Below are 22,463 nucleotides of genomic sequence, written 5' to 3'. Positions count from 1 at the left end.
AGTCACAGACTATAAAAAAAATAAAGAAAAAGAACATTTGAAAGTCACGTTGCATATTTGTTATAAATCATACATATTTTTTAATTGCTTTTTAAAATTTAATTTTAAATGACCTCATAACTAAATCAAATGCATATCAATCATTAGTAATTGGGCATGGCATTTTACTTTTTATAATATTCAAAAAGCATATAAACATTTATACTGTAGTTTGGTAATCAATTTCAATCAATTGCCAATTAGACACAGATCTAAAACAAAGCACGCCAAAAACAAGATTTCTAGCTTTGCAAATATGGCACCATCAAAATCATATACTGACAAACAATTTTGCAAGTGTTTGCTAGAGTTTTGACTTGGTCTAAGAAAACAGAGGATTGACCGATTGATTGTTCTGTAAGTTTGGAGTTATTAGGCTCTGTTTGGGTAGAGCGGAGTTACAAAATATTAAGCTGTAAGGTTTTGGGTTCAGGGCATTTCAGGTTTGTTTTTTTTAATATTAGTTTAATGTAGTTCATTTTTAAGGAACGTTAGTGAATAGTGTTTTTTTTTGTTGGTACAGTTTTATTGGTATTGTGGAAATAACTTCTATGGTAGGATTAAAGAGAGTTCCTAAAGGTTTGTTTTTCTTATGAAGACCTTTGGTCCACTTTTTCTTCACAGCTTGAGATGCAGCATCAATCATAAAATAAAAGGCCAAAAATATGAATGCAAGACCTTATGACATGCCTACACAGAAACCATTTCAGTAGCATATATATCTACTGTCTAGTTCGCTCATCTGATGGAAACATTTCAATCAATATAACTATACATTGTAATCAGGCCTTGTAACCACAACCCGGAGCTTATTTTCAAGCTTCAAATGTATTTTCTTTATCTTACACATTTAAGGATTGATTTATTGTATGTTGCCATAACACTCAGTACTGTACCTGAATGTGTTCTGTGGAGACACTGACAGACATTACCTGCTGTTGCTCCGCTAACATGTTGCTCACCATAGAGATACTTTGTTATTGTGGATGCTAAATGAACAGAAACTGAATACAGCAGCATTATATCTATGGTAGTGCCATCAAAAAGCAAGCTTAATTGTCCAACATACTGAGCAGCAGTATTATACACATTATAGGGTCATTCATTTTTAACTCACATTTGGTTGAAAGGAAATCATGCTGCATAATTGGTATCAGGCACTGTGTCATTTCCTCCTGACTTCCTCTGGTCATCACCACCTCATCTACCCCCCATCAGTTACAATCACCTGTATATGTTCCCTTTGTAAAGGTGTGTTCAAAGGGGTCATGTACAATTGCTGGAGCTGACCTAGAAGCAGCTTTGTTAAGGATTCATTGACCGTATGGAATCAGGTCACTGAACTTCCATGTTGCTATCAAGGGGCCTCTGTAGATATCTTAACTGGATTTTTTAAAAACACATTGGCCACATACAGTGTAGTAGCACAAAAATACTTGTATAAATCAATTAATATAACATCATTTTTCCCATAATGTTTTTTTTTTCATCTTTTAGTTTAAGTGCCTGTTTGATTTTTTTTGTTTTTCACCAGGATGTAGCAGAGGAAGGATCTTTGTTGTACTGCAAGGCATTTTCATATTTTTGTCCATGTGTAGGTGACCTTGAAATAATATTTTTTTTCTTGTGATTAATCTTTATTGTCATCCTGCATTTACTTTATACCGTCTTACTCAGGTGAAGTCAAAGGACAGACCAAAACATCCATCTTAATTTTAATCCCCTTTATCCAATGCAGGGGTGCATTCCTGATTGTTCACCCACTGGAGTCTAGTGGGTGAAAACTGTACCATTTCCTTATTTTTTTTTACCAGCTGCCTTTACTCTAAAAATGTGTAGAGGATAAATAATGAGACACTCTTTCTTTGTGAATGTGTGCACTTGCATCTGTGCCAACCACTGTGTCTGTATGCATGGAGGTGATGAACCATGGGTCTTCACAGAGACAGTGTGTGGACTGTAGGATTGGATCCCAGTCAGCCTCATATTAGTGGACCTGTCACTTAGTAAACAGTGACTTAAACTCATTCCTTTGCTGAGTTAGGAAGTGTAGAGAGAGCTCCTTAGTGCATTAGAGTCACTCGCAATTTAGGTCCACTTTGTCTCTCAGAGGAGGGTGGGCGGGGAGATGGAAAAAGGTAGCAGAGGAAGCAATTAAGCAGCAATCAGTAATCAAGATTACAGACAAAACTATTCCCTAATTTCAGATCGTATTGTACGCTCACCTTACAAGAAAAAAAAAACTACAAAACATTAAACTGATTGTTTTCCAGGTTACTAAGTGTGAAATAATATACATCTGAAGGGTTATGAAAATAGCATTTGCTGTTGTTGGAGACCATTTACTCTTTCTTTCGAACTTGTAAACATACTGATGTCCCTCAAAAAGGGAATCATTTTCTGTCTCACATGGAGATCGTGATGTGTGATGACTATTGTTCTGAAAATTAGAAATAACTCAATCAAGAAATACCTTTGTCTGAAGTGTAGACGTGTAGACATTACAACCACTATCATGGCGAACATGCTCAAAAAATCTATTGCTTTTGTTCTTTTTATTTCACACTTTTCTTGTTTAATATGCTGCAAGGTCTGGAATGTCTTTTGATGTTGTTGCAAGCCTGGCGGGCATTCTTCCTGAGGCAATACGCACTCCACTCCTTAATAGGGATTGATTTTCAAAGGCGTGGTTCATAGTCAGTCACAGCAGGTCCTCAGTTCCTGCTGCTTTATATCCCCCACAGACTTGAGCCTCACACAACCTTGACATCTGGCGTTACCCAGTGTCATGCACCTTAACCTGCCTCTGTCACCTCCAGTCCATACAATGTGTGTACAGGTGTTACAGCTGGGAGCTGACAGCTCATGACTAAAACAAATAGAAGTACTCCTGTGAGGGCAGGCCTGTAATTGTTTCACAGTCTGCATACTGTATTCCCCTGTTGTGTGTTCTGCTCCATCTATGTTGACAGACTGATTTATTTACTGTGTGTGTGTGTGTGTGCGCGTGTGTATGTTTAAGCGTGTTCGTGAGTGTATGACAGTGCTACTGTATGTGTTTATGAGCAGCAGAGGCAGAAAAAGAGCAATGAGAGGTTTCCAGTGGTTGTGTGTATTTGAAAGGGATATAACACAACCCTTTAGCCTACGTCAATTAACCCCGCCACCAACACCATATCTGAAACAATTCAGATGACAGTATTTTAATAGAACAAAGTGCTTCTATCTTACATCACATAACTTAAAATGTCATCCCCACTGATTGCTTTTTCCACTGTCATCCTTCTCCTTTTTAAAATCTGTTTTCTGCTTCTGCCTCAGGAGGAGCTGTTGTTCCCAGCACTTTTGATGACACCCGCTCTATTAGTCGCGCCTGAGGCTTAGTAGCTGGAAGGGTGATTTGTGCTGTGTAGCTGCCGGAAATGGCTATAGAAATGGCACGGTTTTGAGGGGTTCTGACCGTCGTGATTGAAACAAGAGGAGTCTTCTTCTGGCTCAGCTTCCCTGCTATTTGGCACAGCCATTCTGTGAAAAAGTACAATAACGTTAAACAAGAACATTCAAAACAAAGGAAAGAGGGATAAGTTATAGGCATTACATCAGCAATAATGCAACAGCAGGGATTCATGAGGTTACATGGAGATACACTGATTATGTGCACTGTATGCAGAAAGTGCTAAATAGTAATAAAGGAAGACTGTTAATATATTACCTCCATCAGAGCTTCGTGTCAATAGACGTTAGGACCTCGGTAACAACCCCGTGTAAAAAGAAAGAAAGGGGAAAAAATGACACTATCAGATCTATTTTCAGTCACTCAGCTCCATTTAGGTGATTTAGATAGCATACATGAGAATGCCCATCTCTCCAACTGCAGTGGAAACCTTCATCAAATTAGAATTGAAGTGATTATCCAGAACAGAGCAAAAGGACAAAATCGATAGTTCTTTGTTCGAGGCTAAAATGAAGAATGGGCATTCAGCGGGGATCTCTCTCTATTGCTCCTCTTCTCTCTCTCTCTCTCTCTCTGAGACACACACACACACTCACACAAACACACACACAGACCTCTTTGAATTGTGTATTCTGTTCCTACATCCTTGACCGTATCAGCATTAGGCTTGCATGGTGTAGTCTCAAACCTTCTGTCTTGGTTTTTCCCTCCTCTCTTTGAAAAGAAAAAAAAAAAACCTCAAAGGAGAAGCACTTCCTTAGATAATTGCAATTAGTAGATTTGGCTGGATGTTGCAGCATTGGCCCTGGCCCAGCTCTCTGTGTTAGGTAAGAGGGAGTGGGAGTGGGCCTGTTGGGCATGTTTTCATCCTCCTGAAAGCCCTCTGCCCCCTTGCTATACATGGGCCCAGTGCAGCAGTCAGAGGGCCACTGGGCCTGAGCATAAGCCGAGAAAGGAAACTATCTAAATGCATAAAGACAGAGAAAAAAAAGACTTGCTTTGTACTGTTCAATTACTGTAATTATATTGTAATTGGAAAAAGAGGTAAATGGAAATAGTGTGGAACCTTTGTCCTAGTTTTTGGAGTTTTTAGCCTGTTATTTTATGGAAACAGCACAAATGACACATAAAGGCTATATTATAAAAAGCAAATGTATGTGCTATTGTAGTTCTACCCTACAGTCTTGCAAAGTTGTATAAGCAAAAATATCACGGCTTAAATATTATGAAAATAGGTCGACCCATCCATGTCACATTAATGTGTTTTACATGCTGCTCTGTCACAGTCACAAGCCACAAGATAAAACCAAGGCATGATGCTTCCACCAGCTATATACAATTAAAGTAAAATAAAAATATAACTACATTGTAAACAATAATAGCTGAATTTGACCACCATTTTCTTAACTGGGAGTATTTGTTTAGAAACAACAGTGCAAAATTGCAAATATATCATAGTGGATTAAAGGTTATAGTATCGTAAAACACAAAGGAAACGCAGGGAACTTAAATTATGATGGAATTATGCTTTGTATGTTTTTCAAACGAATACTCTGCATGCAGCCGCTCACATTTATGTGGAACACAGACTCTCAATCACACTCTGTCTTCTTCTCTCTCACGCACACACACGTTTTAAACACATCCACACACAGCTTCACATAAAGGACTGCAATCCATCAATGTGCTCATTGCTGTCATGAGTAAAGAGACGGAGCTCTAAGCAAGAGTCCTCTAACACAAATTTGATTTACCTCAATTTGCCTCAAACAGTGACATGTGAGCACTAGAAGTGCTAATACAGACTGGCACCTTTTGCTGCCAACAGGCATGTGTCTGTTTAGCTCAGTTTCAAAGCCTGGCTTTATTCTAAAATCTGATTTACTCAGGGATGGTATTGGATTATATGGAGTTTGAAGTTATGTATATTAAGAGTGAAATACAGTATTACTCTGTGTGTATGTTTGTGTGTGTGTGCATGCGTCTGTGTGTGTGTCCTGTCATGAAGAAAGAGATGTGCAAGTGGAGGTTTCAAATATTTTTTTCTACCGCTGATGCTTTTTTTCTTATTTTTAACTATTTAACTCCTTTGTATGATATATATGTATACAGATGAAAACATGTATACAGTTCATTTTTTTTAAAACTATGAGATATTAGTGTAGTTCTAAAGGAGTCAGATTGGAAACATGTCATCAAGAAACGATCCCTTGATGTAAAGACAGATATAAAATTAACAAACATTAATTAAAAAACAAATAAAATCAATCTAGTAATAGCCATGCTAGTCATGCATCACAAGCTGAAAATGTCAACCTGGATTTCTGTGTACAGGTTGTGTGGACCTGTCCATTTTGAATATGAATGAGTCACTCTACTATTTTACAAACATGTTTGACATATTAGCTCTCGGTTGTAATGCTACTGTAATCATGTGCCATCATTATGTGTCATCCGTTGGACAGACATTACATCGATAGCTCATCCAGATTTGTATTTCCACCAATTGTCCAGCACAAAAATGAAATAGCCACCTGTGTGGTTTGGTCTAATGCTGGTGATCTACTTTTGAAACAAGACCTGGAGTGTTGTTGCATTGAATAAAGGGCAAGCAATTGAGCCCATGTTTTGGTACATTGTCTGCTCCAAAAAGAAATCTGAGACAAATGTTCCCTTTTATGTACAGATACACAGGTACCAATATAGAAAGCATACAATGTGTTGTAATTATATATGGTATCAATGGACATACCAACTCCACACATTAGATGGTGTGGAGTAGTGTCTGCCAGTGAAAAAACATTTTAACTTTTTATTTCCTCTCAACCATCAGATAAAAAACAAAACAAAACAATAAGCAATTTGTCCTCTTTTGTTTTATTTCAGGTGGCTAACCTGGCTTGCTCCATCTCCAACAATGAAGAAGGTGTGAAGTTGGTTCGAATGGCTGCCACCCAAATTGACAGCCTATGTCCACAGGTAAGGATTGTAGTAGGTAATAATGCAGTCGTTATGCAAGTGAAAATGTTTGGGTAATCATGAACTTTCTTAAACTCATCTCAAAGAGGTACATTCTGAGAGTTTTTAGAAATTAGAATAGTTAGGAATGAGAGAAAAAGAAAGAATCATGGTTGGCAGAATGAGAGAAAGAGCTATGAATAATGCGTGGGTGGATCTTGTGGCGCTGTTTCTAAGGATGCAAGCAAAGGAGGAAGTTCAAATCGATCTATTGTTTCCAAGGTTAACCATAGGCCTTATTCACATGGGGCCCAACATAGTAAGAGATAAGAGAAATGGAGAAAGGAGGGTTGAATTTAAGATTCAGGATCTAATGTGCAAGCCCTTCTGTGCATACCTGCTGAGACCCACTCACTTAGAAAACTTGGGGAGGAACTGTCTCCTGATACCTCTTGGCAATACTCAACACAGACAGCTTACAAAAACATAATAGGCGCAGACTTTGTGACTGGAGAAGAAGGAACAAAGAAGAGGTAGAACAAAGAGAGATATTTCCATCTGTTCTGGGTAGAGTTAACGCTTATACACATGCAAAAACGCACACGTCTCCACACACTAGGGGTGTAACGGTACATGAAGCCATCACAAAATGGACGTTACAGTTTGATGCATGCAAGTAGCATGAAGAATACACTCTGTAACCCAAGCAATTACTGTCAGAATAGTTTATTAATTGACTTACTCCAATGTGCAGAACACTTGTATGCTAGCCGCCTTAGCCAAGGTATCCCTGGTTATCCCGGTACCCCGTTGTGTGTACTGCCATGAGACTGACAAACAAGAGACCCATAACACTGACAGAGTGCAACACTATTATTAAAATATGCTCCATTATTTCCATAAAAAAATATACTTATCTCCCCAACCCCATCCCTTTGTAATGGTCAGCTTTTCATTTTCATTCCACCTTGAAATGATGTTTTCAGACAGTACGCCATAAGGACAGAGACAAATGTTGTTAAAGTGTGTGTTGTTAAAGCGTTACATTATTAAAGTGAAATTAGTGGTTTGGTTCTTCTGATTAATATATTATTATGTAGGACGTCATTAGATTATTTATACTGAAGCATGAGTGTATTAACAGCATGATACTGCTGTCAGCAGGTGCCCTGACTTGCCAGAAACAGAAAAAGTTTTCTTTTTCCACTGCAGCAACTGCAGCAAACTGTTTCAGTAGTACCCTTACACCCCTACTACACACAAATACACAACCTCAGTGGCTTTTATGTCCAATGTCCCTTTTCCTAAATGAGAATAAATTAACTTAAACTATTTTTAAAAAAGCAAGAAAGGACGAACAAGGTTGTAAAAAATGCAACTGCTGGTTAAAGGCAAACATGCCAGCTGTCATAATGATAGACTATTCTTGAGTACAAATCTGTTGATGTTAATGAGGCTCAGCAGGATGGTACTAATGAAAAAAATATATATTTGCACATGTTTAACAAAGCTGCTTGTTTTTGTATCTGTACCATGTCAAAATCCAGTGTTGATCATTTGGCCCTTGAAATCAAGATACTTGCCTTTTTTTGTTTTGTTTTGGCAAAGACAACTTTACCCTCTTCAAACCACTGTAAATGTCTTGTGAATAATGCATATTTTTTTCACTTTTTAATACAATGTATGTTCCTGATGAGGCAACTATAAAACTGATGACATTGTATATTTTTTTTATTGCCAATAAATTAAAAAAAGCCAAAACCAACAATGAATTAATTTGATTATTACATAGAATAAATACAAAATTAATTGCAATAATTTAGTTTTTTGCAATCATTCAACCATTTTAGTAATTTCTCAAGCCAAAATTGCCAAACATTCTCAAATATAATAATTCTCTGCTATTCTTGGTCATGCCCTCTCAGAAGGTGGCCTTTTCAGTAACCTGTGTGCGTGACATAGTCTAGCAGGGAAATGTGTGGGAAATGTGTATTCCCTCAGAGTGAGAGTGTTCTTAGCCTCAGCCACAGTGAGTTGTAGAATGTAGAGAGTGAAGTTGCTGTAGTTAGCAGTAAAAGAGCTTAAAATGTCACCAAGAGGCCATGCATTATGTTCACTTCTGTACAGAAATAAAGTCCCTGTTCTTCACTGAAGAGTTGATTCAGATGCTTAAGAAAAGCTTGTTAGCAGCTACGAGCCAGGCTAAATTGAAATAGGCTAGTATAAAACCTGAGGCCTCCCAACCACAGTTCACAGCCACAAAAGCTGCAAGGTAAACACTGCACACTGTACTTGAGCATGCTTACACCATTGACTGTTCTGTTATGGTAGGTTATCAATGCTGCACTCACTCTGGCTGCCCGCCCTCAAAGCAAAGTGGCCCAGGACAACATGGATGTCTTCAAGGACCAGTGGGAGAAGCAAGTGCGCATCCTGACTGAGGCCGTGGATGACATCACTTCTGTGGATGACTTCCTTTCTGTGTCAGGTATGAGGCAATACAGAGGAAATTCTCTACGGATTGGCTATTGAAAAATTACTGATTTAGACTTACAGATACTGTTTTTTTATTTACTGCGTTTCAAATGTTAACTTGAAAGCGTTTTTATGTGGCAGCTCTTATGAGAAAACCATAATAATAATAATAATAATAATGATAATAATTATGACATTAAAAAGATCCAAACATCAGCCAAACGTTGGTCATTTTCTCAGGATCTAATTATATGAAGAAAAAAATGATAATTGAAATAATTATAATATATAATAATAATATAATAATTAAAATTTGGTGCACTGATAAATTAATTTGACATTATTACATTCAATTTACATTGCATCAGTAATTTACATCAGAAGCATACAATATAAAAGATAAAAGATTACTGATCTCCATTAAAAGGGACATTTATTTTTTGAAATATATATATTGATAGATTATACAAACATTACTTATTCCAACAAAATAAATCCTTGGGCATCTCCAGCCTCATCCAATGTCTTTCTTTTCTGCGTCCCCCAAGAGAACCACATCCTTGAGGACGTCAACAAATGTGTAATTGCTCTGCAAGAGGGAGATGTGGACACTCTTGACCGAACCGCTGGAGCCATCCGGGGCCGAGCCGCTCGCGTGGTCCACATCATTAATGCTGAGATGGAGAACTACGAACCTGGGGTCTACACTGAGCGTGTGCTGGAGTCCATCAAGCTCCTGTCTGAGACTGGTTAGTGCACTTTAGACAAACTTGGTGTAGCACAATGAATCACACTTTAGTGTATTGCCGTATGTTGTAAAGATGAGTACCTCACCCTCACAATATGCTTGTATCAAACATTTTGCTATAAGCCAGTTGGTAAGTCAACTTATTTTCATGAGGGGCAGTGAACCACACATACATACACACACTTGCACTCACATCAGGTTCCCAGTCTGGTCAGTGACTCTCCTTAATTGCCTGGATGCTCAGTATCCCACAGTTTCCATCAGTGTCTTGGCTCTAACACAAACCCCGGACGCCACCTGCTCACTCCTCTGCTGCTTTTGCCTCCCGTCCATTTTTCATCTTTATTTTTTTTTTCTCCATCACTGTACGGGTTCTGTGTCACAGCACATTGCAGGAGACCCCAGTTTAGCCCTGTGGCAAACCAGACCCTGGGCCAACATATTTCAGTCCCAGTGGAAGTGAAGATTGGCCCCTTTACAATCTTACTGACTGTGTTTCACAGTTTATTGGAAGATAGGATGCAGTGGGGAGTAAAGAGTTAACTCTCAGAGTTTAGTGTCATAAGTGTTACATTTTCTTAGTAAATACCAAGTTGGACCTCTAAATATGTCAATCTATCTATCTATCTATCTATCTATCTATCTATCTATCTATCTATCTATCTATCTATCTATCTATCTATCTATCTATCTATCTATCTATCTATCTATCTGTCTATCTGTCTGTCTGTCTGTCTGTCTGTCTGTCTGTCTGTCTGTCTGTCTGTCTGTCTGTCTGTCTGTCTGTCTGTGTGTGTGTGTGTGCGTGTGTGTGTTTCAGTTAAAATATCTACAAACATGTATGCAAATATACATATGACAGTAAAATGAATAAGAAATGAATGGAGTACATACAGCCACAGTAAGCCCCGAGGGGAAGTGTGTCAATCATTCAACACCAGTAAGATACAGTATGTCACATAGTATTCCAGAGAGTATCTAAGACAGTTTACAATAATAATGTTTCCATTTTGATGGCTTTAGGTCTGCAGTTAGTTTGGTAACACAAAAGCCTAGTAGGCAGAGCTTATGTCAAATTCAAGAGTGTGGGGCTGTGGTTATTTCCTGGAAGCAGTATATTCCAGTGGAGATCCAGTTTAAACTGAACATGTATCAGTAGAAAATATTTTTTTGCCTTTTTTTTCTCAGCAATGGTTGTGTTACCACTACATGTGTTATCACAATGTTTGTACAGTAGCAGATTGAATATCACACCAATCAGTGTTTCTAGTCATTAATACAATCTTGTTCAAGATATTAAGTCAATGTGTACTGTGTCTAATCACAAAAAAGATCAAGTGGTTCAGCTGCCTACCTTAATAGTAGGCACTAACATGTCTTAATGAAATGTGGGGAAAAACAAAAAACGCAGGATTAAAAGAAAGAAGTAATTTAGCAATTACCTGTCCACAAAAAAACAAATCAGAACACAATCCCTTCTACCTGAGCCACCCCCTCCTCATTCTTATTTTTTCACCATTCTCGCCTAGCCATGCCTCCCCCGGTTCTATCTCTCCCATTAGAGCCCATTTAGCGAGGCGGCATCTATCTATTGTTTCTCCTGTTACTTTCATCTGCCAGGATAATTGAGAGACACAATCAGCTACCCTCCCTGATAGCTGATAAGTCGCAAACAGCATTAGGTGAGTCACATGTTTTCACACAGCCATCTGTCTAAGCCCCTCTTCTGGCACTCAAATTCACCATAATGGACTACCTGCAGTACAGTTATATGGTATCTTAAGCACATTCTGTTCTATTATTGCATAATTCAGTTTAATTGATTGGGGTAATTAATTGATGAAGTACAGTGGCTGTATCTGGTGGACACTTAAGGTCAATTTCATATGACCATAACCTTGTCACAGTCACACACTAAGTCTATATAATTGTGCTGCTATTCTGTTAATCGTCCATGGAGTATGGAGCTTGTTTCTAGAGTCAGCAGGAACCCAGAAGCGTTATGTCAGCATTACTGAGAACAACAAATGAATAACTGTTGATGTCGCAGCATCATATCGATTGCACACTGATTTTTATTTATCAAGTGTTTGCTTTTTGTAGTTAACATCTTAATGTAAACCTCATGATTTACAATGAAAAGACAGGTCAAATGTTTTAAATATAGCTCATTCCTAATAAAAACAGAGAGAGGAATGAAAAAAAAATCAGTAATTACAGTAGACCCTGAGATTTAAGAATCTTGGTATTTTCCCAACTTTGAACAGGATACACATACATATTTGATTTAGTGTCCCTTTACTGGAGCCTTTTCTCTCTATGAGATCATACACTTTTACTGCACTACATTGGAGGAGCCTTTACTTTTTTCAATACGTACATGTGATGTATCTTTTACAAAATGTGACATCCAAAACTTACTCTACCATAAAAGCATTGATTTTTTTTAAGTTGTTGAATAAACATAGCCGGCAGCAGCCTCTATGGATTCCATAGATTTCCATCTACACATTGAAATACTGTCATCTCCAAATAAAGATTTCACTGAACACTCACACACGTATGTGAAATATACATATTTCACTATATCTATCTATCTATCTATCTATCTAGCTATCTAGCTATCTAGCTACCTAGCTACCTACCTATCTATCTATCTATCTATCTATCTATCTATCTATCTATCTATTAATGAGATAATACCAATGACAGCCAGTGTCACTGGTGCAATCATGTAACCTGAAACCAAGACAATATTATGTAATTGCATAGCTGAAGCTCCAGCAGGTTCAGACCTTTTTTCTTGACCTTCATTTATGGTCTAACCTGCACCACCTAAAGGCAAAAGTAATATCACAGAAATGTAGAACTGCTAGGTATGAATGTACAGTTTTTTTTTCTTTTTCTTTATTTTGTAGCCACTGTTTGTTGGGTGATTTTTTGCTTTAGATTTTAAACCTGCAAAATGTAAGGGTTTTGTTAAGTGGAGCTGCTTTCTACTGGGATCAGTACAGAGTTCACACTGTTCTCAGCGCCTGTGCCAGATTTTATTTGTCCAAAGAAAAAGAACAGGGGTTGTGGGATGCAGAGGCCAAAGAAAACAATACCAGGAAATTACAGGTGTTTGTTGACTACTGTCTTCTGTGCTGAATATTTCAACTGCACACTTGAATGTTACTGAAATAATGTACATATCTGTTTGTTGGTAGAGTGGTGACTGCTGGATTTGTGAAAGTTAACACTTTCTCTCTTTACCTGATGGCCAGGTGCCTGAAAGAGCTAAATGTCATACCCAGTTCAGTTTGAAAGGAAATAATAATATTTTATGTTAGTCACAGTTGATATTTAATGATGCCAGTGCTGTCTCATCTTAGTCATGGAAAAAAAAAGTTGTTAACAAACATATATAGTCATAGTTTTCAATAAGGAAATTACCATTACAACATAAACATGTCTACATTTGCAGGTCTAGATTGCTGCAACTACTTTTCTTTTTCCAGCAATTTGTCATGTGTGCAACCTTTCTGAAATTGACTGAACTGCCTCACCTTGTGGAACATGCTGACATGAAAGAAAGTATCCTATTAGTCAGATGCAGCTGCCCCAACCTTCGAAACCTGTGAACCCAAACACAGCGGTGCCTCTCCATACAAACAGCTGCAGCTGGTGCTTTTAGATTGACAAGATGATGGACATAGCAACAAGCAGACAATTTTAGGATGCCCAGCTCCCTGTCTGACTCCTCTTTAAGGTCAGGGCTAGGATTATATAATCTATACAGATGCCAGCAAATAAGCAAGTCGTACTGGCTGCATGGCCTAAAGGAGGACTCCTGTCTTAAATTTTAACGAGGCTTGGTTTCCACTCAATTGTGGGTGCTAACTGAGATGTTATGGTGGGCAACCGGCAACTGTGTAAGACCAGCATTTCATTGGCTCCATATTTCTCTTTGATGAAGAGCTGTTGTGTTTCCCCTTCCTGTTTCCCTCTTAGTGGTAGTTGTGGTTTTTAAGGGCTACCATGCACATCTGATCTGGACCATAAAGCACTTATTGATCCTTCTGAACTTTTGCTTCCCTCTCCCCTCAGTCCTCACAGGCCTGATGTCTATGGATTTGAACACAGTCAAGGAGAAATCTATAGCTTGGGGAAAGATGATTAATTGTAGTTGAACAAAGGAAAAGGATATAGGACCACACACTTTTTAGAGGGTACTGAGTCCAATTAACTAGACTCTACCAAAAAAATCAATACCTGTCACCAAGGATTTCACTAAGCGATTTGAGCAGAGATTTTAGTGGAATTCATTGATGTGGTCCCTTTTTTTGCTTTTCTCAGGGTGTGCATGTAATTTATCCTGCGTCTATGTGTGTGTACGTGCATGCGTGTGTGCCTTTTAGTTTACTGTTCACAGTTATATGTGATTGCTCCTGTGTTTACGCCTGCAGCCAATCGTGTCACTCGCAAACCATTTGCCTTTATTTCTGACAGCTGCCACATCAACACATGACACTTATCACAACTACCTGCCCTTTGACCTTGTCTCAATTTGCCCATCTCTCTTGGTTATATTGAGTGTGGCCAGATTTAGGGCCAGGCCAAACACTGGCAGCCAAGGCACACACAACTCTTCTGTGTAAAGCTGAGCCATAGATTCCTGACAGACAGTCTACACATGGGCCCAGGATTGAAGCGTGTCCTTGAGAGGGAGAGAAATCAATAGCCTAATGGGAAAGTGGTTATGGCTTCTCTCTCTTTTCCCCTCTCCCTCATTCTTCCCCGAGACACTTTTCTGCCCACTAACTCCCTGTGTTTAAACTAATCTTCTCCTCAAAAAAAGGGGGACAAATTTTAAAGTCGATCATTAATGTGGTGCCTGGAGAGGGTAGATTAAAAAACTGATATATGGCCTAAGTCAGGGTGCCATTTAGAGAGGCAGGGTGGCGTTGCTCCTTGTTATTACATCGGGGCACAGTAAATGGGATTTAGCCAGGGTTTTGCAGTGAGTAATAACACACATGCTCACACTGCCACCCACATGTCATGCCTGTAAATCAGTGGATCAAGTGCACTAAAAAGAAGTGCAACAGAGACAGAGGGATAGGTAAAGACACTTCACACTGTCTACTACTAAAACACTTTTAGTCTACTTATAGAGCTCTGAGTGCCAGACTTCGTGGCTGGTCACACTAAAGGCAACTTACCATGAATATTGAGCATTTATTTTAAAAACCATTAATCAGAATGCTTATAAATGAAAGCTAATTTAAAGAAAAAGTAAAGCAATTTGTGTTTGAGGGCAAGTAGCAAAGTGAATCAGTGCTTCGTTTATACTCAAAATGGCCTCCCTGTATCGCCTATAGGTGTACAGTGCAGAGTTACTGACCAGGATGAGTCACTACTCAAATGTGTATCCATTGTTATAATGACAGGAAAAGAGGTTTTAGCCAGAATGGGAACCAGATGGCAAACTGATAGCTTGCAAAGACAGAAGGAAAGGTCTCTTAATCAGTGCGTAAATAGAGGTGGGAGTTAGGTGAGAGGGCTGATGAGGAAATTGCTATGAGAGCCGTGGTGCAGTATGTGGAGTTAGATGAAACATTTTAACCAAGGTTAGAGTGTAGAAGAGCAGAACAGTAAGCCCACTAAAAGCAGGAGTGCAAAGTCTTAATCTTATAACCTCCAGCGGTCCCTCAGATCTCTCGTTAATTTAAGTGTTTGTTTTTTTCCCCACACTGTATGACAGTGTTGCGTATACATTCATTGTGTGGGTATACAGTACCAAGGATCCTTGAAGCTGTTATGATTTTATTGAGTAAAATACTTTTTATGACTACATACTGTATAATGTCAAATGGAAAATTATACTGTAAATGTCTTGTGCATAATTATAAGTTGGGTGTATTGACATTTATATGAATAATATATTCATAACATATATCTGTTATACTTGATATACTATATGTACAGCAGTATGCACACACTACATACAATACAGTTCTATGAAATATATGCAACAGAAATGGAAACGTGTACCAATCTATAGCCTAGCATAACATAATAAGATGTATTCTTCAAAAACAACACTGCTTCTGCATGAACTTGTGTTAACGTAGGCTTTGTTTGCATATAAGCTTTGTAATATATCCTCTAAATTGAGCTGTCTTTCTGTGAAATTGAGGTTTAGGCATCAAAAACGTGCAGGTTGTGCTTGTTAAACACCTCACAGGGGCACGCCATCACTGCTGTTAGGTTTTTAAGCATTCATTGTACTTCCATAACTTCTTACTTAAACTATGCTTAAGCCTAGAGGGTGAAAAAAATCCATTCCTACATGGTCACATTTAATTCCCTTCATCATTTTTCAACTGGAATGAGTGAAATTGCTCCTTACCATCAGCAACTTTGCTCATTAAGAGCTTGGAGAACATTTAAATATTTCTATTTAAAACGCCTTCCCAGCAATTCCCAAAAGCCTATTTTACGCTTCTCCAGTAAGTGGATTAAACTGAATTAAAAATGAAAAGAAAAAGAGAGAGACTTTTTGTAGTGCCTTTTATGTTTAGTGAAATATAGCTTATGTTTTATATCAGACAAATAAGTATATTGCAGATACACCTTTAGTGCAAGCTGGTTAATTGATTTAGTTCACTCTGCGTGTAAGAGGGGAGGAAAGTGTGGAGAATAGTAATAAAGTCACACATTTGGTTTCTGGTGGAGGCTCACCAGACAAGCTGCCATGATTTATTTGTCTTTTCCACTGTTTTCTTTTTCTATCGCTCTGTCCTCATTAGACCTGTCTTCTCATCTCAAAATGGGCACTGTCTAAAATCAAACATCTGCTCTCCCAAAATCTGACTCTATATATATACATAGTTGTTTCTTATTATTTACAAAGCACTACAAAGCAGCTTTTTATAACATGTCAAAAAAGCAGGACTGTGGTGGACAATCAACAAAAAAGACAGTTCTATTATTTCTTTCTATCTCTTTTTGATGTTTTTTTGTCATTTCTGCACATTTATATTTATTGTGGATTAAAAGGGAATCTGTACAGTAGTGGACTAAAGTAAAAGTCATGGCTCATTATAGGCATTTGGCAGTGTATAAAAAAGCACCCATAGACATAACAATATATAAAGGCTGGCCTTTTATTTGTTCAGGTAAACGACAGCTTTTCTTATGATAATTTGCTGCACAAAGTCCACATAAGAAAAGCACATTATTACACTTTCATTCAATTATTATGACTCAATAGGAGATTATATAGCAAGGTAGTCTGCTAAATATTCAAATATTCAGTCTTTATTATTGAATATTTTATAATGTCTGTTCACATTCAGCACAATTCATTTGAACACAAAAAGAGCATAAATCTTTTCCATCTGGTCTAGCTAATTGATACTGACAAAAACAACCATTTTGATGGGCAATAGGGACTTTTCTTCTGTTAGTTGCCTTTTGTGTGACTCAAAAGACTTTGATGAATTTGTTTCCCTTCATCGGTATTGTGATTTGACAGGCTGAGCTTGCAAGTTACCGTCCTTGTGCTGTAACACTAAAGAGCACACAGCCATCCTCTTACAAGTTACACACACAAACAGACACACACACACACACTTCAACATGCCAACCACCAGCATGCACATAAACACATCTGTGACAGACAGGCAACTCCTCTTGTTGGGTAAGGCAAGGTGAAATTGCTAATTGGCGTGCAGTGAGCGAATGGCATATTGTCACTTCCACTGATGTTTAGACATGAAGTGCACAAGTGAGCAGGGACTGTACAGGGGACCCCACTGCTATCCAATTTCAGATGAAAAGGTTGTGATCATGTCCTTAGAGAAACTACACACGAATGATTATTCTTTCACCTTGCCATTATCCTTTTCTTTTTTGTAAAAGAGAGTATATACCTTCAAAAGTTACATCAATACAACATAAAACAACATAGAAACAAAATGACAGAAAAGAAAAAGAGAGGAAAAAGATAAAGCAAATCAGAAAAAAATGTGTGTGCATGCAAGTAATTTGTGCCCGCGCCTGAATTCAGATATTTAAAGGCTGATTTATGCTTCTACGTTTGATTGATGTCAAGCCGACCGCGTACCTACACAGAGCTCTCTGCGTCCCCGTGAACCCCTACGCTGTCCCCTGACATGTACCTCCACAGAAATGTAACTACATGTCGAGGCAACGCAGACTGCGAGGGCTGTGATTGGTCTGCTTGGTACCAACGTATTTACGGTATTGTGAAATTAATTCCGGTCGCCTGCCACTGCCCCGCAATGGAACACAATATACAATGGATCAAGTCGAAGAGTGTCTAATCGAAGAAGTTAGGAAGTATGAGCACTTGTACAATTGGTCATTGCCACATTACAAGGACTGCCAGATGGCAAACAACTCGTCAACTAGAGGCACCGATAACCATTCAGGAAAGGAGCACATCCCCCTACTGCTCTGGTGGTGAACTGCACCGCGACAAAACACGTCGTGATGAAGAGATGCAGAACTTTGAAAGGTGCACGACCCCGTCGGGACACTGGCGTAGTTACGGCATGGAGGTTACGTAGAAGCATAAATCAGCCTTAAGTGTAAGATTATGAAACGCAACATCACTGCAACGCAACTTCCGTCAATATGTACATGCTATACATCGTTAGAGAGGTTAGAAGCTCCACACTTCAACCATACAGTTGTTTTTGAGGCACATGAAACAGCAGCGACTCCCTACTTTTGAAGTGGTCATGAAGCCCAATTACGTGTGGAGATGGTTATGACATCATCTGAAGAAAGTGAAGATAGTGAATACGACTCTGAGAAAGAGGATGTTTGCTGATGGACTTGACTACATCGTAGACCGGTGAGTAACGGTATCTTAAATAATGCTTTATAGATTGTATCTGTTCATATATTTATTTAGCCATGAATGAAATCTGAATGAAAGTTAGTGGGTGGGGGTTTTCTGCTTATTCAGAAATACAGTAGAATAAAGTGAAAACAGTACAGTAAATAGTAGCGTTTCAAAAAATGTCTGCCAGTCACTAAAGGACAACAACACAACACAATAGCTGTGTAAAGCCGATGTGAGTCACACATGCAACATTATGGCAACACCACTTGGACAAACTACTATTATAGGTTGGATAGATTTATTTCATACATGTTTCAGCAGTTGGATGCAAGTCCGCACAAAGTATAGAAACAATAGAAGTTCAACACAGTTCGCTACCCGATGTGAGTCAGACCAAGCGGCCAATGTGCACAGTGTTCATTTGTTTTTTTAAATTAAACTTTATTAATATATCCTGATCTGAGTTTGCGGCTGACGTGACTGGGATTTTTTTTTCTTTTTACTTAGACTCTACATATATTTTTAAAAGTATTTATGAGTATTAATTGTGAAAAATACACAAACACACAAACTTTCCTCGGGTCACGTGTGTGATGACTGACAGCTCTACACTCCCTCTGCTGGAGTCCTGCAGTAACTACACAACACTACTGCTGCTGTTAGATTAACATCATACACATAAAACATGAGGAAACACAGAAATAACTCTTCTCACAGTGCTGCAGCCGACAAAACAATATTTGAAATACAAGATAAACTATAACCTTAGAGATGTAAAAAGCACTCATATTTCTCACGAATCGCGATTGAGTTGGGTGAATGTGTTTTTTCCAAGCGGAGTTGCTGTACATAACTGTCCAATATGGCGGACCTTGACGGACTCAACTGCGCATGTGTGACTCACATCGGATAGCATCTCACATCGGGTAGTGACAAGGGGGTTCTGCTTATTTAGATGTACAGTAAAATACAGTAGCATTTCACAAAATGGCTGCTGGTCACTAAATGACAACAACACAGCACAATGGTTATGCAAATTAGCCCCTGGTAGCTCTAGCTTCAACTGTAGGACTAGAGTTATGTAATCCATCTTTCTTTTTGTGCCCCTAATTCCACTTTATTTAGATTTCTTTTACCAAGCTTGTAAACAAATTGAACTGGATTTTCAACTGTATTGAGTTTACATTAGGCTTTTATTTATTGTGAATGGCATTCACAATTATTCTGTTTATTACAGTTATGTTCCTGATGTTTTTGTGTCATATATATCTGTTTTTTATTTTTTTTTCCATGTAAATAACACCCCATTGAATTGCATTTATATATTTTTTTATCATATTTTGTTGACATCTGTGCATTACTGTGATTTGTAGGTCACAGTCTAACAGTGATGTGGATTGGGAGCCTGAAACTGAGGCAGTCAGACCCTCAAACCCCTCTCCTGCTGAAGAAGCGTCAACGATCCTCTTCTGCATCGACCAGTGCCACCTCCCCCGCTGCATCGCCCACTGCCCCCTCTGGCTCAGGGTATGCTGCAGCTTCGACACCCACTGCTGGACGTTCCCATGCTGCCAGACGTGCCCGGGGACATAGGGAGAAGAAACGGATCACCCAGAGCACCTGGCTCCCACACGGAGGAACAACAGTGGCATGATGTGGGGTATGATGACGTTGAGCCTGCTCAAGTAAACTTCATGCCGGTGAGACAGCCTGGATCACAGCAGGGGACCAGAATGGCTACCAGTCCACTGCAGTTTTTCAGACTGTTTTTCATGGATGCAGTGCTTTGGACTTTGTTGGCAAACACCAATGCCTGTGGAGCAAAGAGACACCCAGATTGTCGAAGCTTGCAAATTGCACTTCCAGCCAGAGCAACACATCGCAATTGATGAAAGGATGGTTGCATCAAGGGCAAGAATCTCCATAAAGCAGTACATGAAGAACACGCCCACTAAGTGGGGATACAAACTGTCTCTTTTAGCAGATTCTAGCACTGACAATACATGGAATTTTTTTGTCTATGAGGGAAAGTCATCAAGCTCTGGAAAGGGACTGAGCTATGACTCTGTGATGTCCCTTATGGATTTTGATTTGCTTGGCACAGGTTATCGGCTTTATGTTGATAACTTTTACACAAGCTCGCAACTTTTTCTGGACCTACTAAAGAAGAAGACAGGGGCTTGTGGTACCATCCATAGAAACCGGGTTGGTTTCCCCAAAACTTCTCCTCGGGGCACAATAAAGTGGATCAGGGACAGTGAACTCCTTTTTTTCAAATGGATTGACACCAGAGAGGTTGTCATGTGTTCCACCATGGACAAGGCATTCATTGGTGATACAGCCCGAAGAAGAGTGAAGACAGCTGGACAGTGGGTGGTAATCAATGTCACCATTTCAGCACCAGTCAAGGACTACAACCAGCACATTGGGGGGGTTACTGTTACTACAGCGTCATACACAAGACCATGAAATGGTACAGAACATTCTTTTACCATTTTGTGGACATTGCTGTTGTAAACACCCATATCAGCAGTGCCAGAGGGGGTCTGCCATGACCCAGAAAGAGTTCAGACAGTCTCTTATTGAGGAGCTTGCGGACCAAAGACCTGCGTCAACATCCAATTCCCACCCATCCACCTCAAGTTGCATTGCACCCCCAAACCCAACAGGATCCCACATCCGCATTATTTCTCAGAGGGACAAAATGTGTCTAAGCGGAATGCAGGCAGTGCCGGCAGACGGCTCTGTACACTCTGCCACAGAAAGACACCAATTGGCTGTTCCTCATGCAAAGTACCCTTGTGTTTTGTTGCAACAAGGGACTGCTTCAATGTATGGCACACACAGAAAGGACTGTGAAAAAAAAGAAAAGGCAACATGCCCACTGATCTGGCTGCTGTATGCAGCAACAGACAGCACAGTTTTTAAATATTGTTTTCAGCACAGACCTTTTAGACCCTTTTAGACCTGTGAGACCCTGGTAGACCTGTTACTTTTATCCACTTTTTATAGTTTTTGTATATTGTTCATATGTAGTTCATATTCTATATTTTTTGTATAGTTTATTCATTGTTCATATATTGGCACAGTTGTACATATAGTACTAGTACATTTGGAAAATAAATAAAAATCCAGTTCAATATAGTCTGTCTTTTTTTTTTTACAATGTTTACTTAGCATTCTCTAGTGTCATGTCAAATGACAATATTTCAATATAGCCACCTAACCCTAACCCCTCCAACCATCCAGGTGTGGTTGACAAGGTTGTAGAAGGTATGTGGTGTGGTGCTATATACCTGGCATAAAGCATAGCCTAGTTACTGTTATTCAAATATGACTTCTTTTAGGCGAAGACAAAAAAAATGTTTTTGAGCTATGTTTGAACTGATGTAGTTTAGGTTGTGTGTGTGGCACATACTGAATAAGCACATGTTCAGAAACTAGAATTTGTCAAATTAAGTACCATATGTGCATCTAGGACATTCAGATGCAGTTATTGTGTTGTGTTTCCATTTGGGTATGCCAAATAGGCGGAAATTACCCAAAAAAGGTGGGTGTTAAGAGGTTATTTGGTTAATTAGTTAAATTTTACTCATTCTGAAAAGGCAGATTACACACAAATATAATACACCGGGCTCTCATATATTCCTTTTGTTTTCTATCCTACCTCCCTTTCCTTTTTACTCTCCACAGTCATGCCCCGTTTTGCTGAACAAGTGGAGGTCGCTATCGAGGCACTGAGTACAAACCCCCCACAGGCCTTTGAGGAGAACGAGTTCATTGATGCGTCCCGTTTGGTGTACGATGGTGTCCGTGACATCAGGAAAGCTGTCCTCATGATAAGGGTATGTCCATTAACTCCTCTAAAAGAACAAAACAAACACACTCACTGGAAGGGACTTTGAAACGATGAAAATGCTCAGCTAGTG

At 39.0% G+C, this 22,463-nt stretch overlaps 1 protein-coding gene across 1 annotated transcript in view; it reads left to right on the top strand.

The window, feature by feature from the left end:
• Nucleotides 1–22,463, top strand: part of ctnna2 (catenin (cadherin-associated protein), alpha 2) — a 327,549-nt gene that overhangs the window by 282,576 nt on the left and 22,510 nt on the right. Inside the window, exons 10-13 of the mRNA XM_053331022.1 lie at nucleotides 6,380–6,472; nucleotides 8,783–8,939; nucleotides 9,475–9,675; nucleotides 22,228–22,379. Coding sequence (XP_053186997.1) covers nucleotides 6,380–6,472; nucleotides 8,783–8,939; nucleotides 9,475–9,675; nucleotides 22,228–22,379 — 603 coding nt within the window. The remainder of the gene's footprint in view (nucleotides 1–6,379; nucleotides 6,473–8,782; nucleotides 8,940–9,474; nucleotides 9,676–22,227; nucleotides 22,380–22,463) is intronic.

Source organism: Scomber japonicus, chromosome 2 (genome assembly GCF_027409825.1).
Source record: "Scomber japonicus isolate fScoJap1 chromosome 2, fScoJap1.pri, whole genome shotgun sequence".
Taxonomy (NCBI): domain Eukaryota; kingdom Metazoa; phylum Chordata; class Actinopteri; order Scombriformes; family Scombridae; genus Scomber; species Scomber japonicus.
Note: the sequence above shows the minus strand (reverse complement) of the source record. Positions and strands in the feature narration are given on the sequence as shown.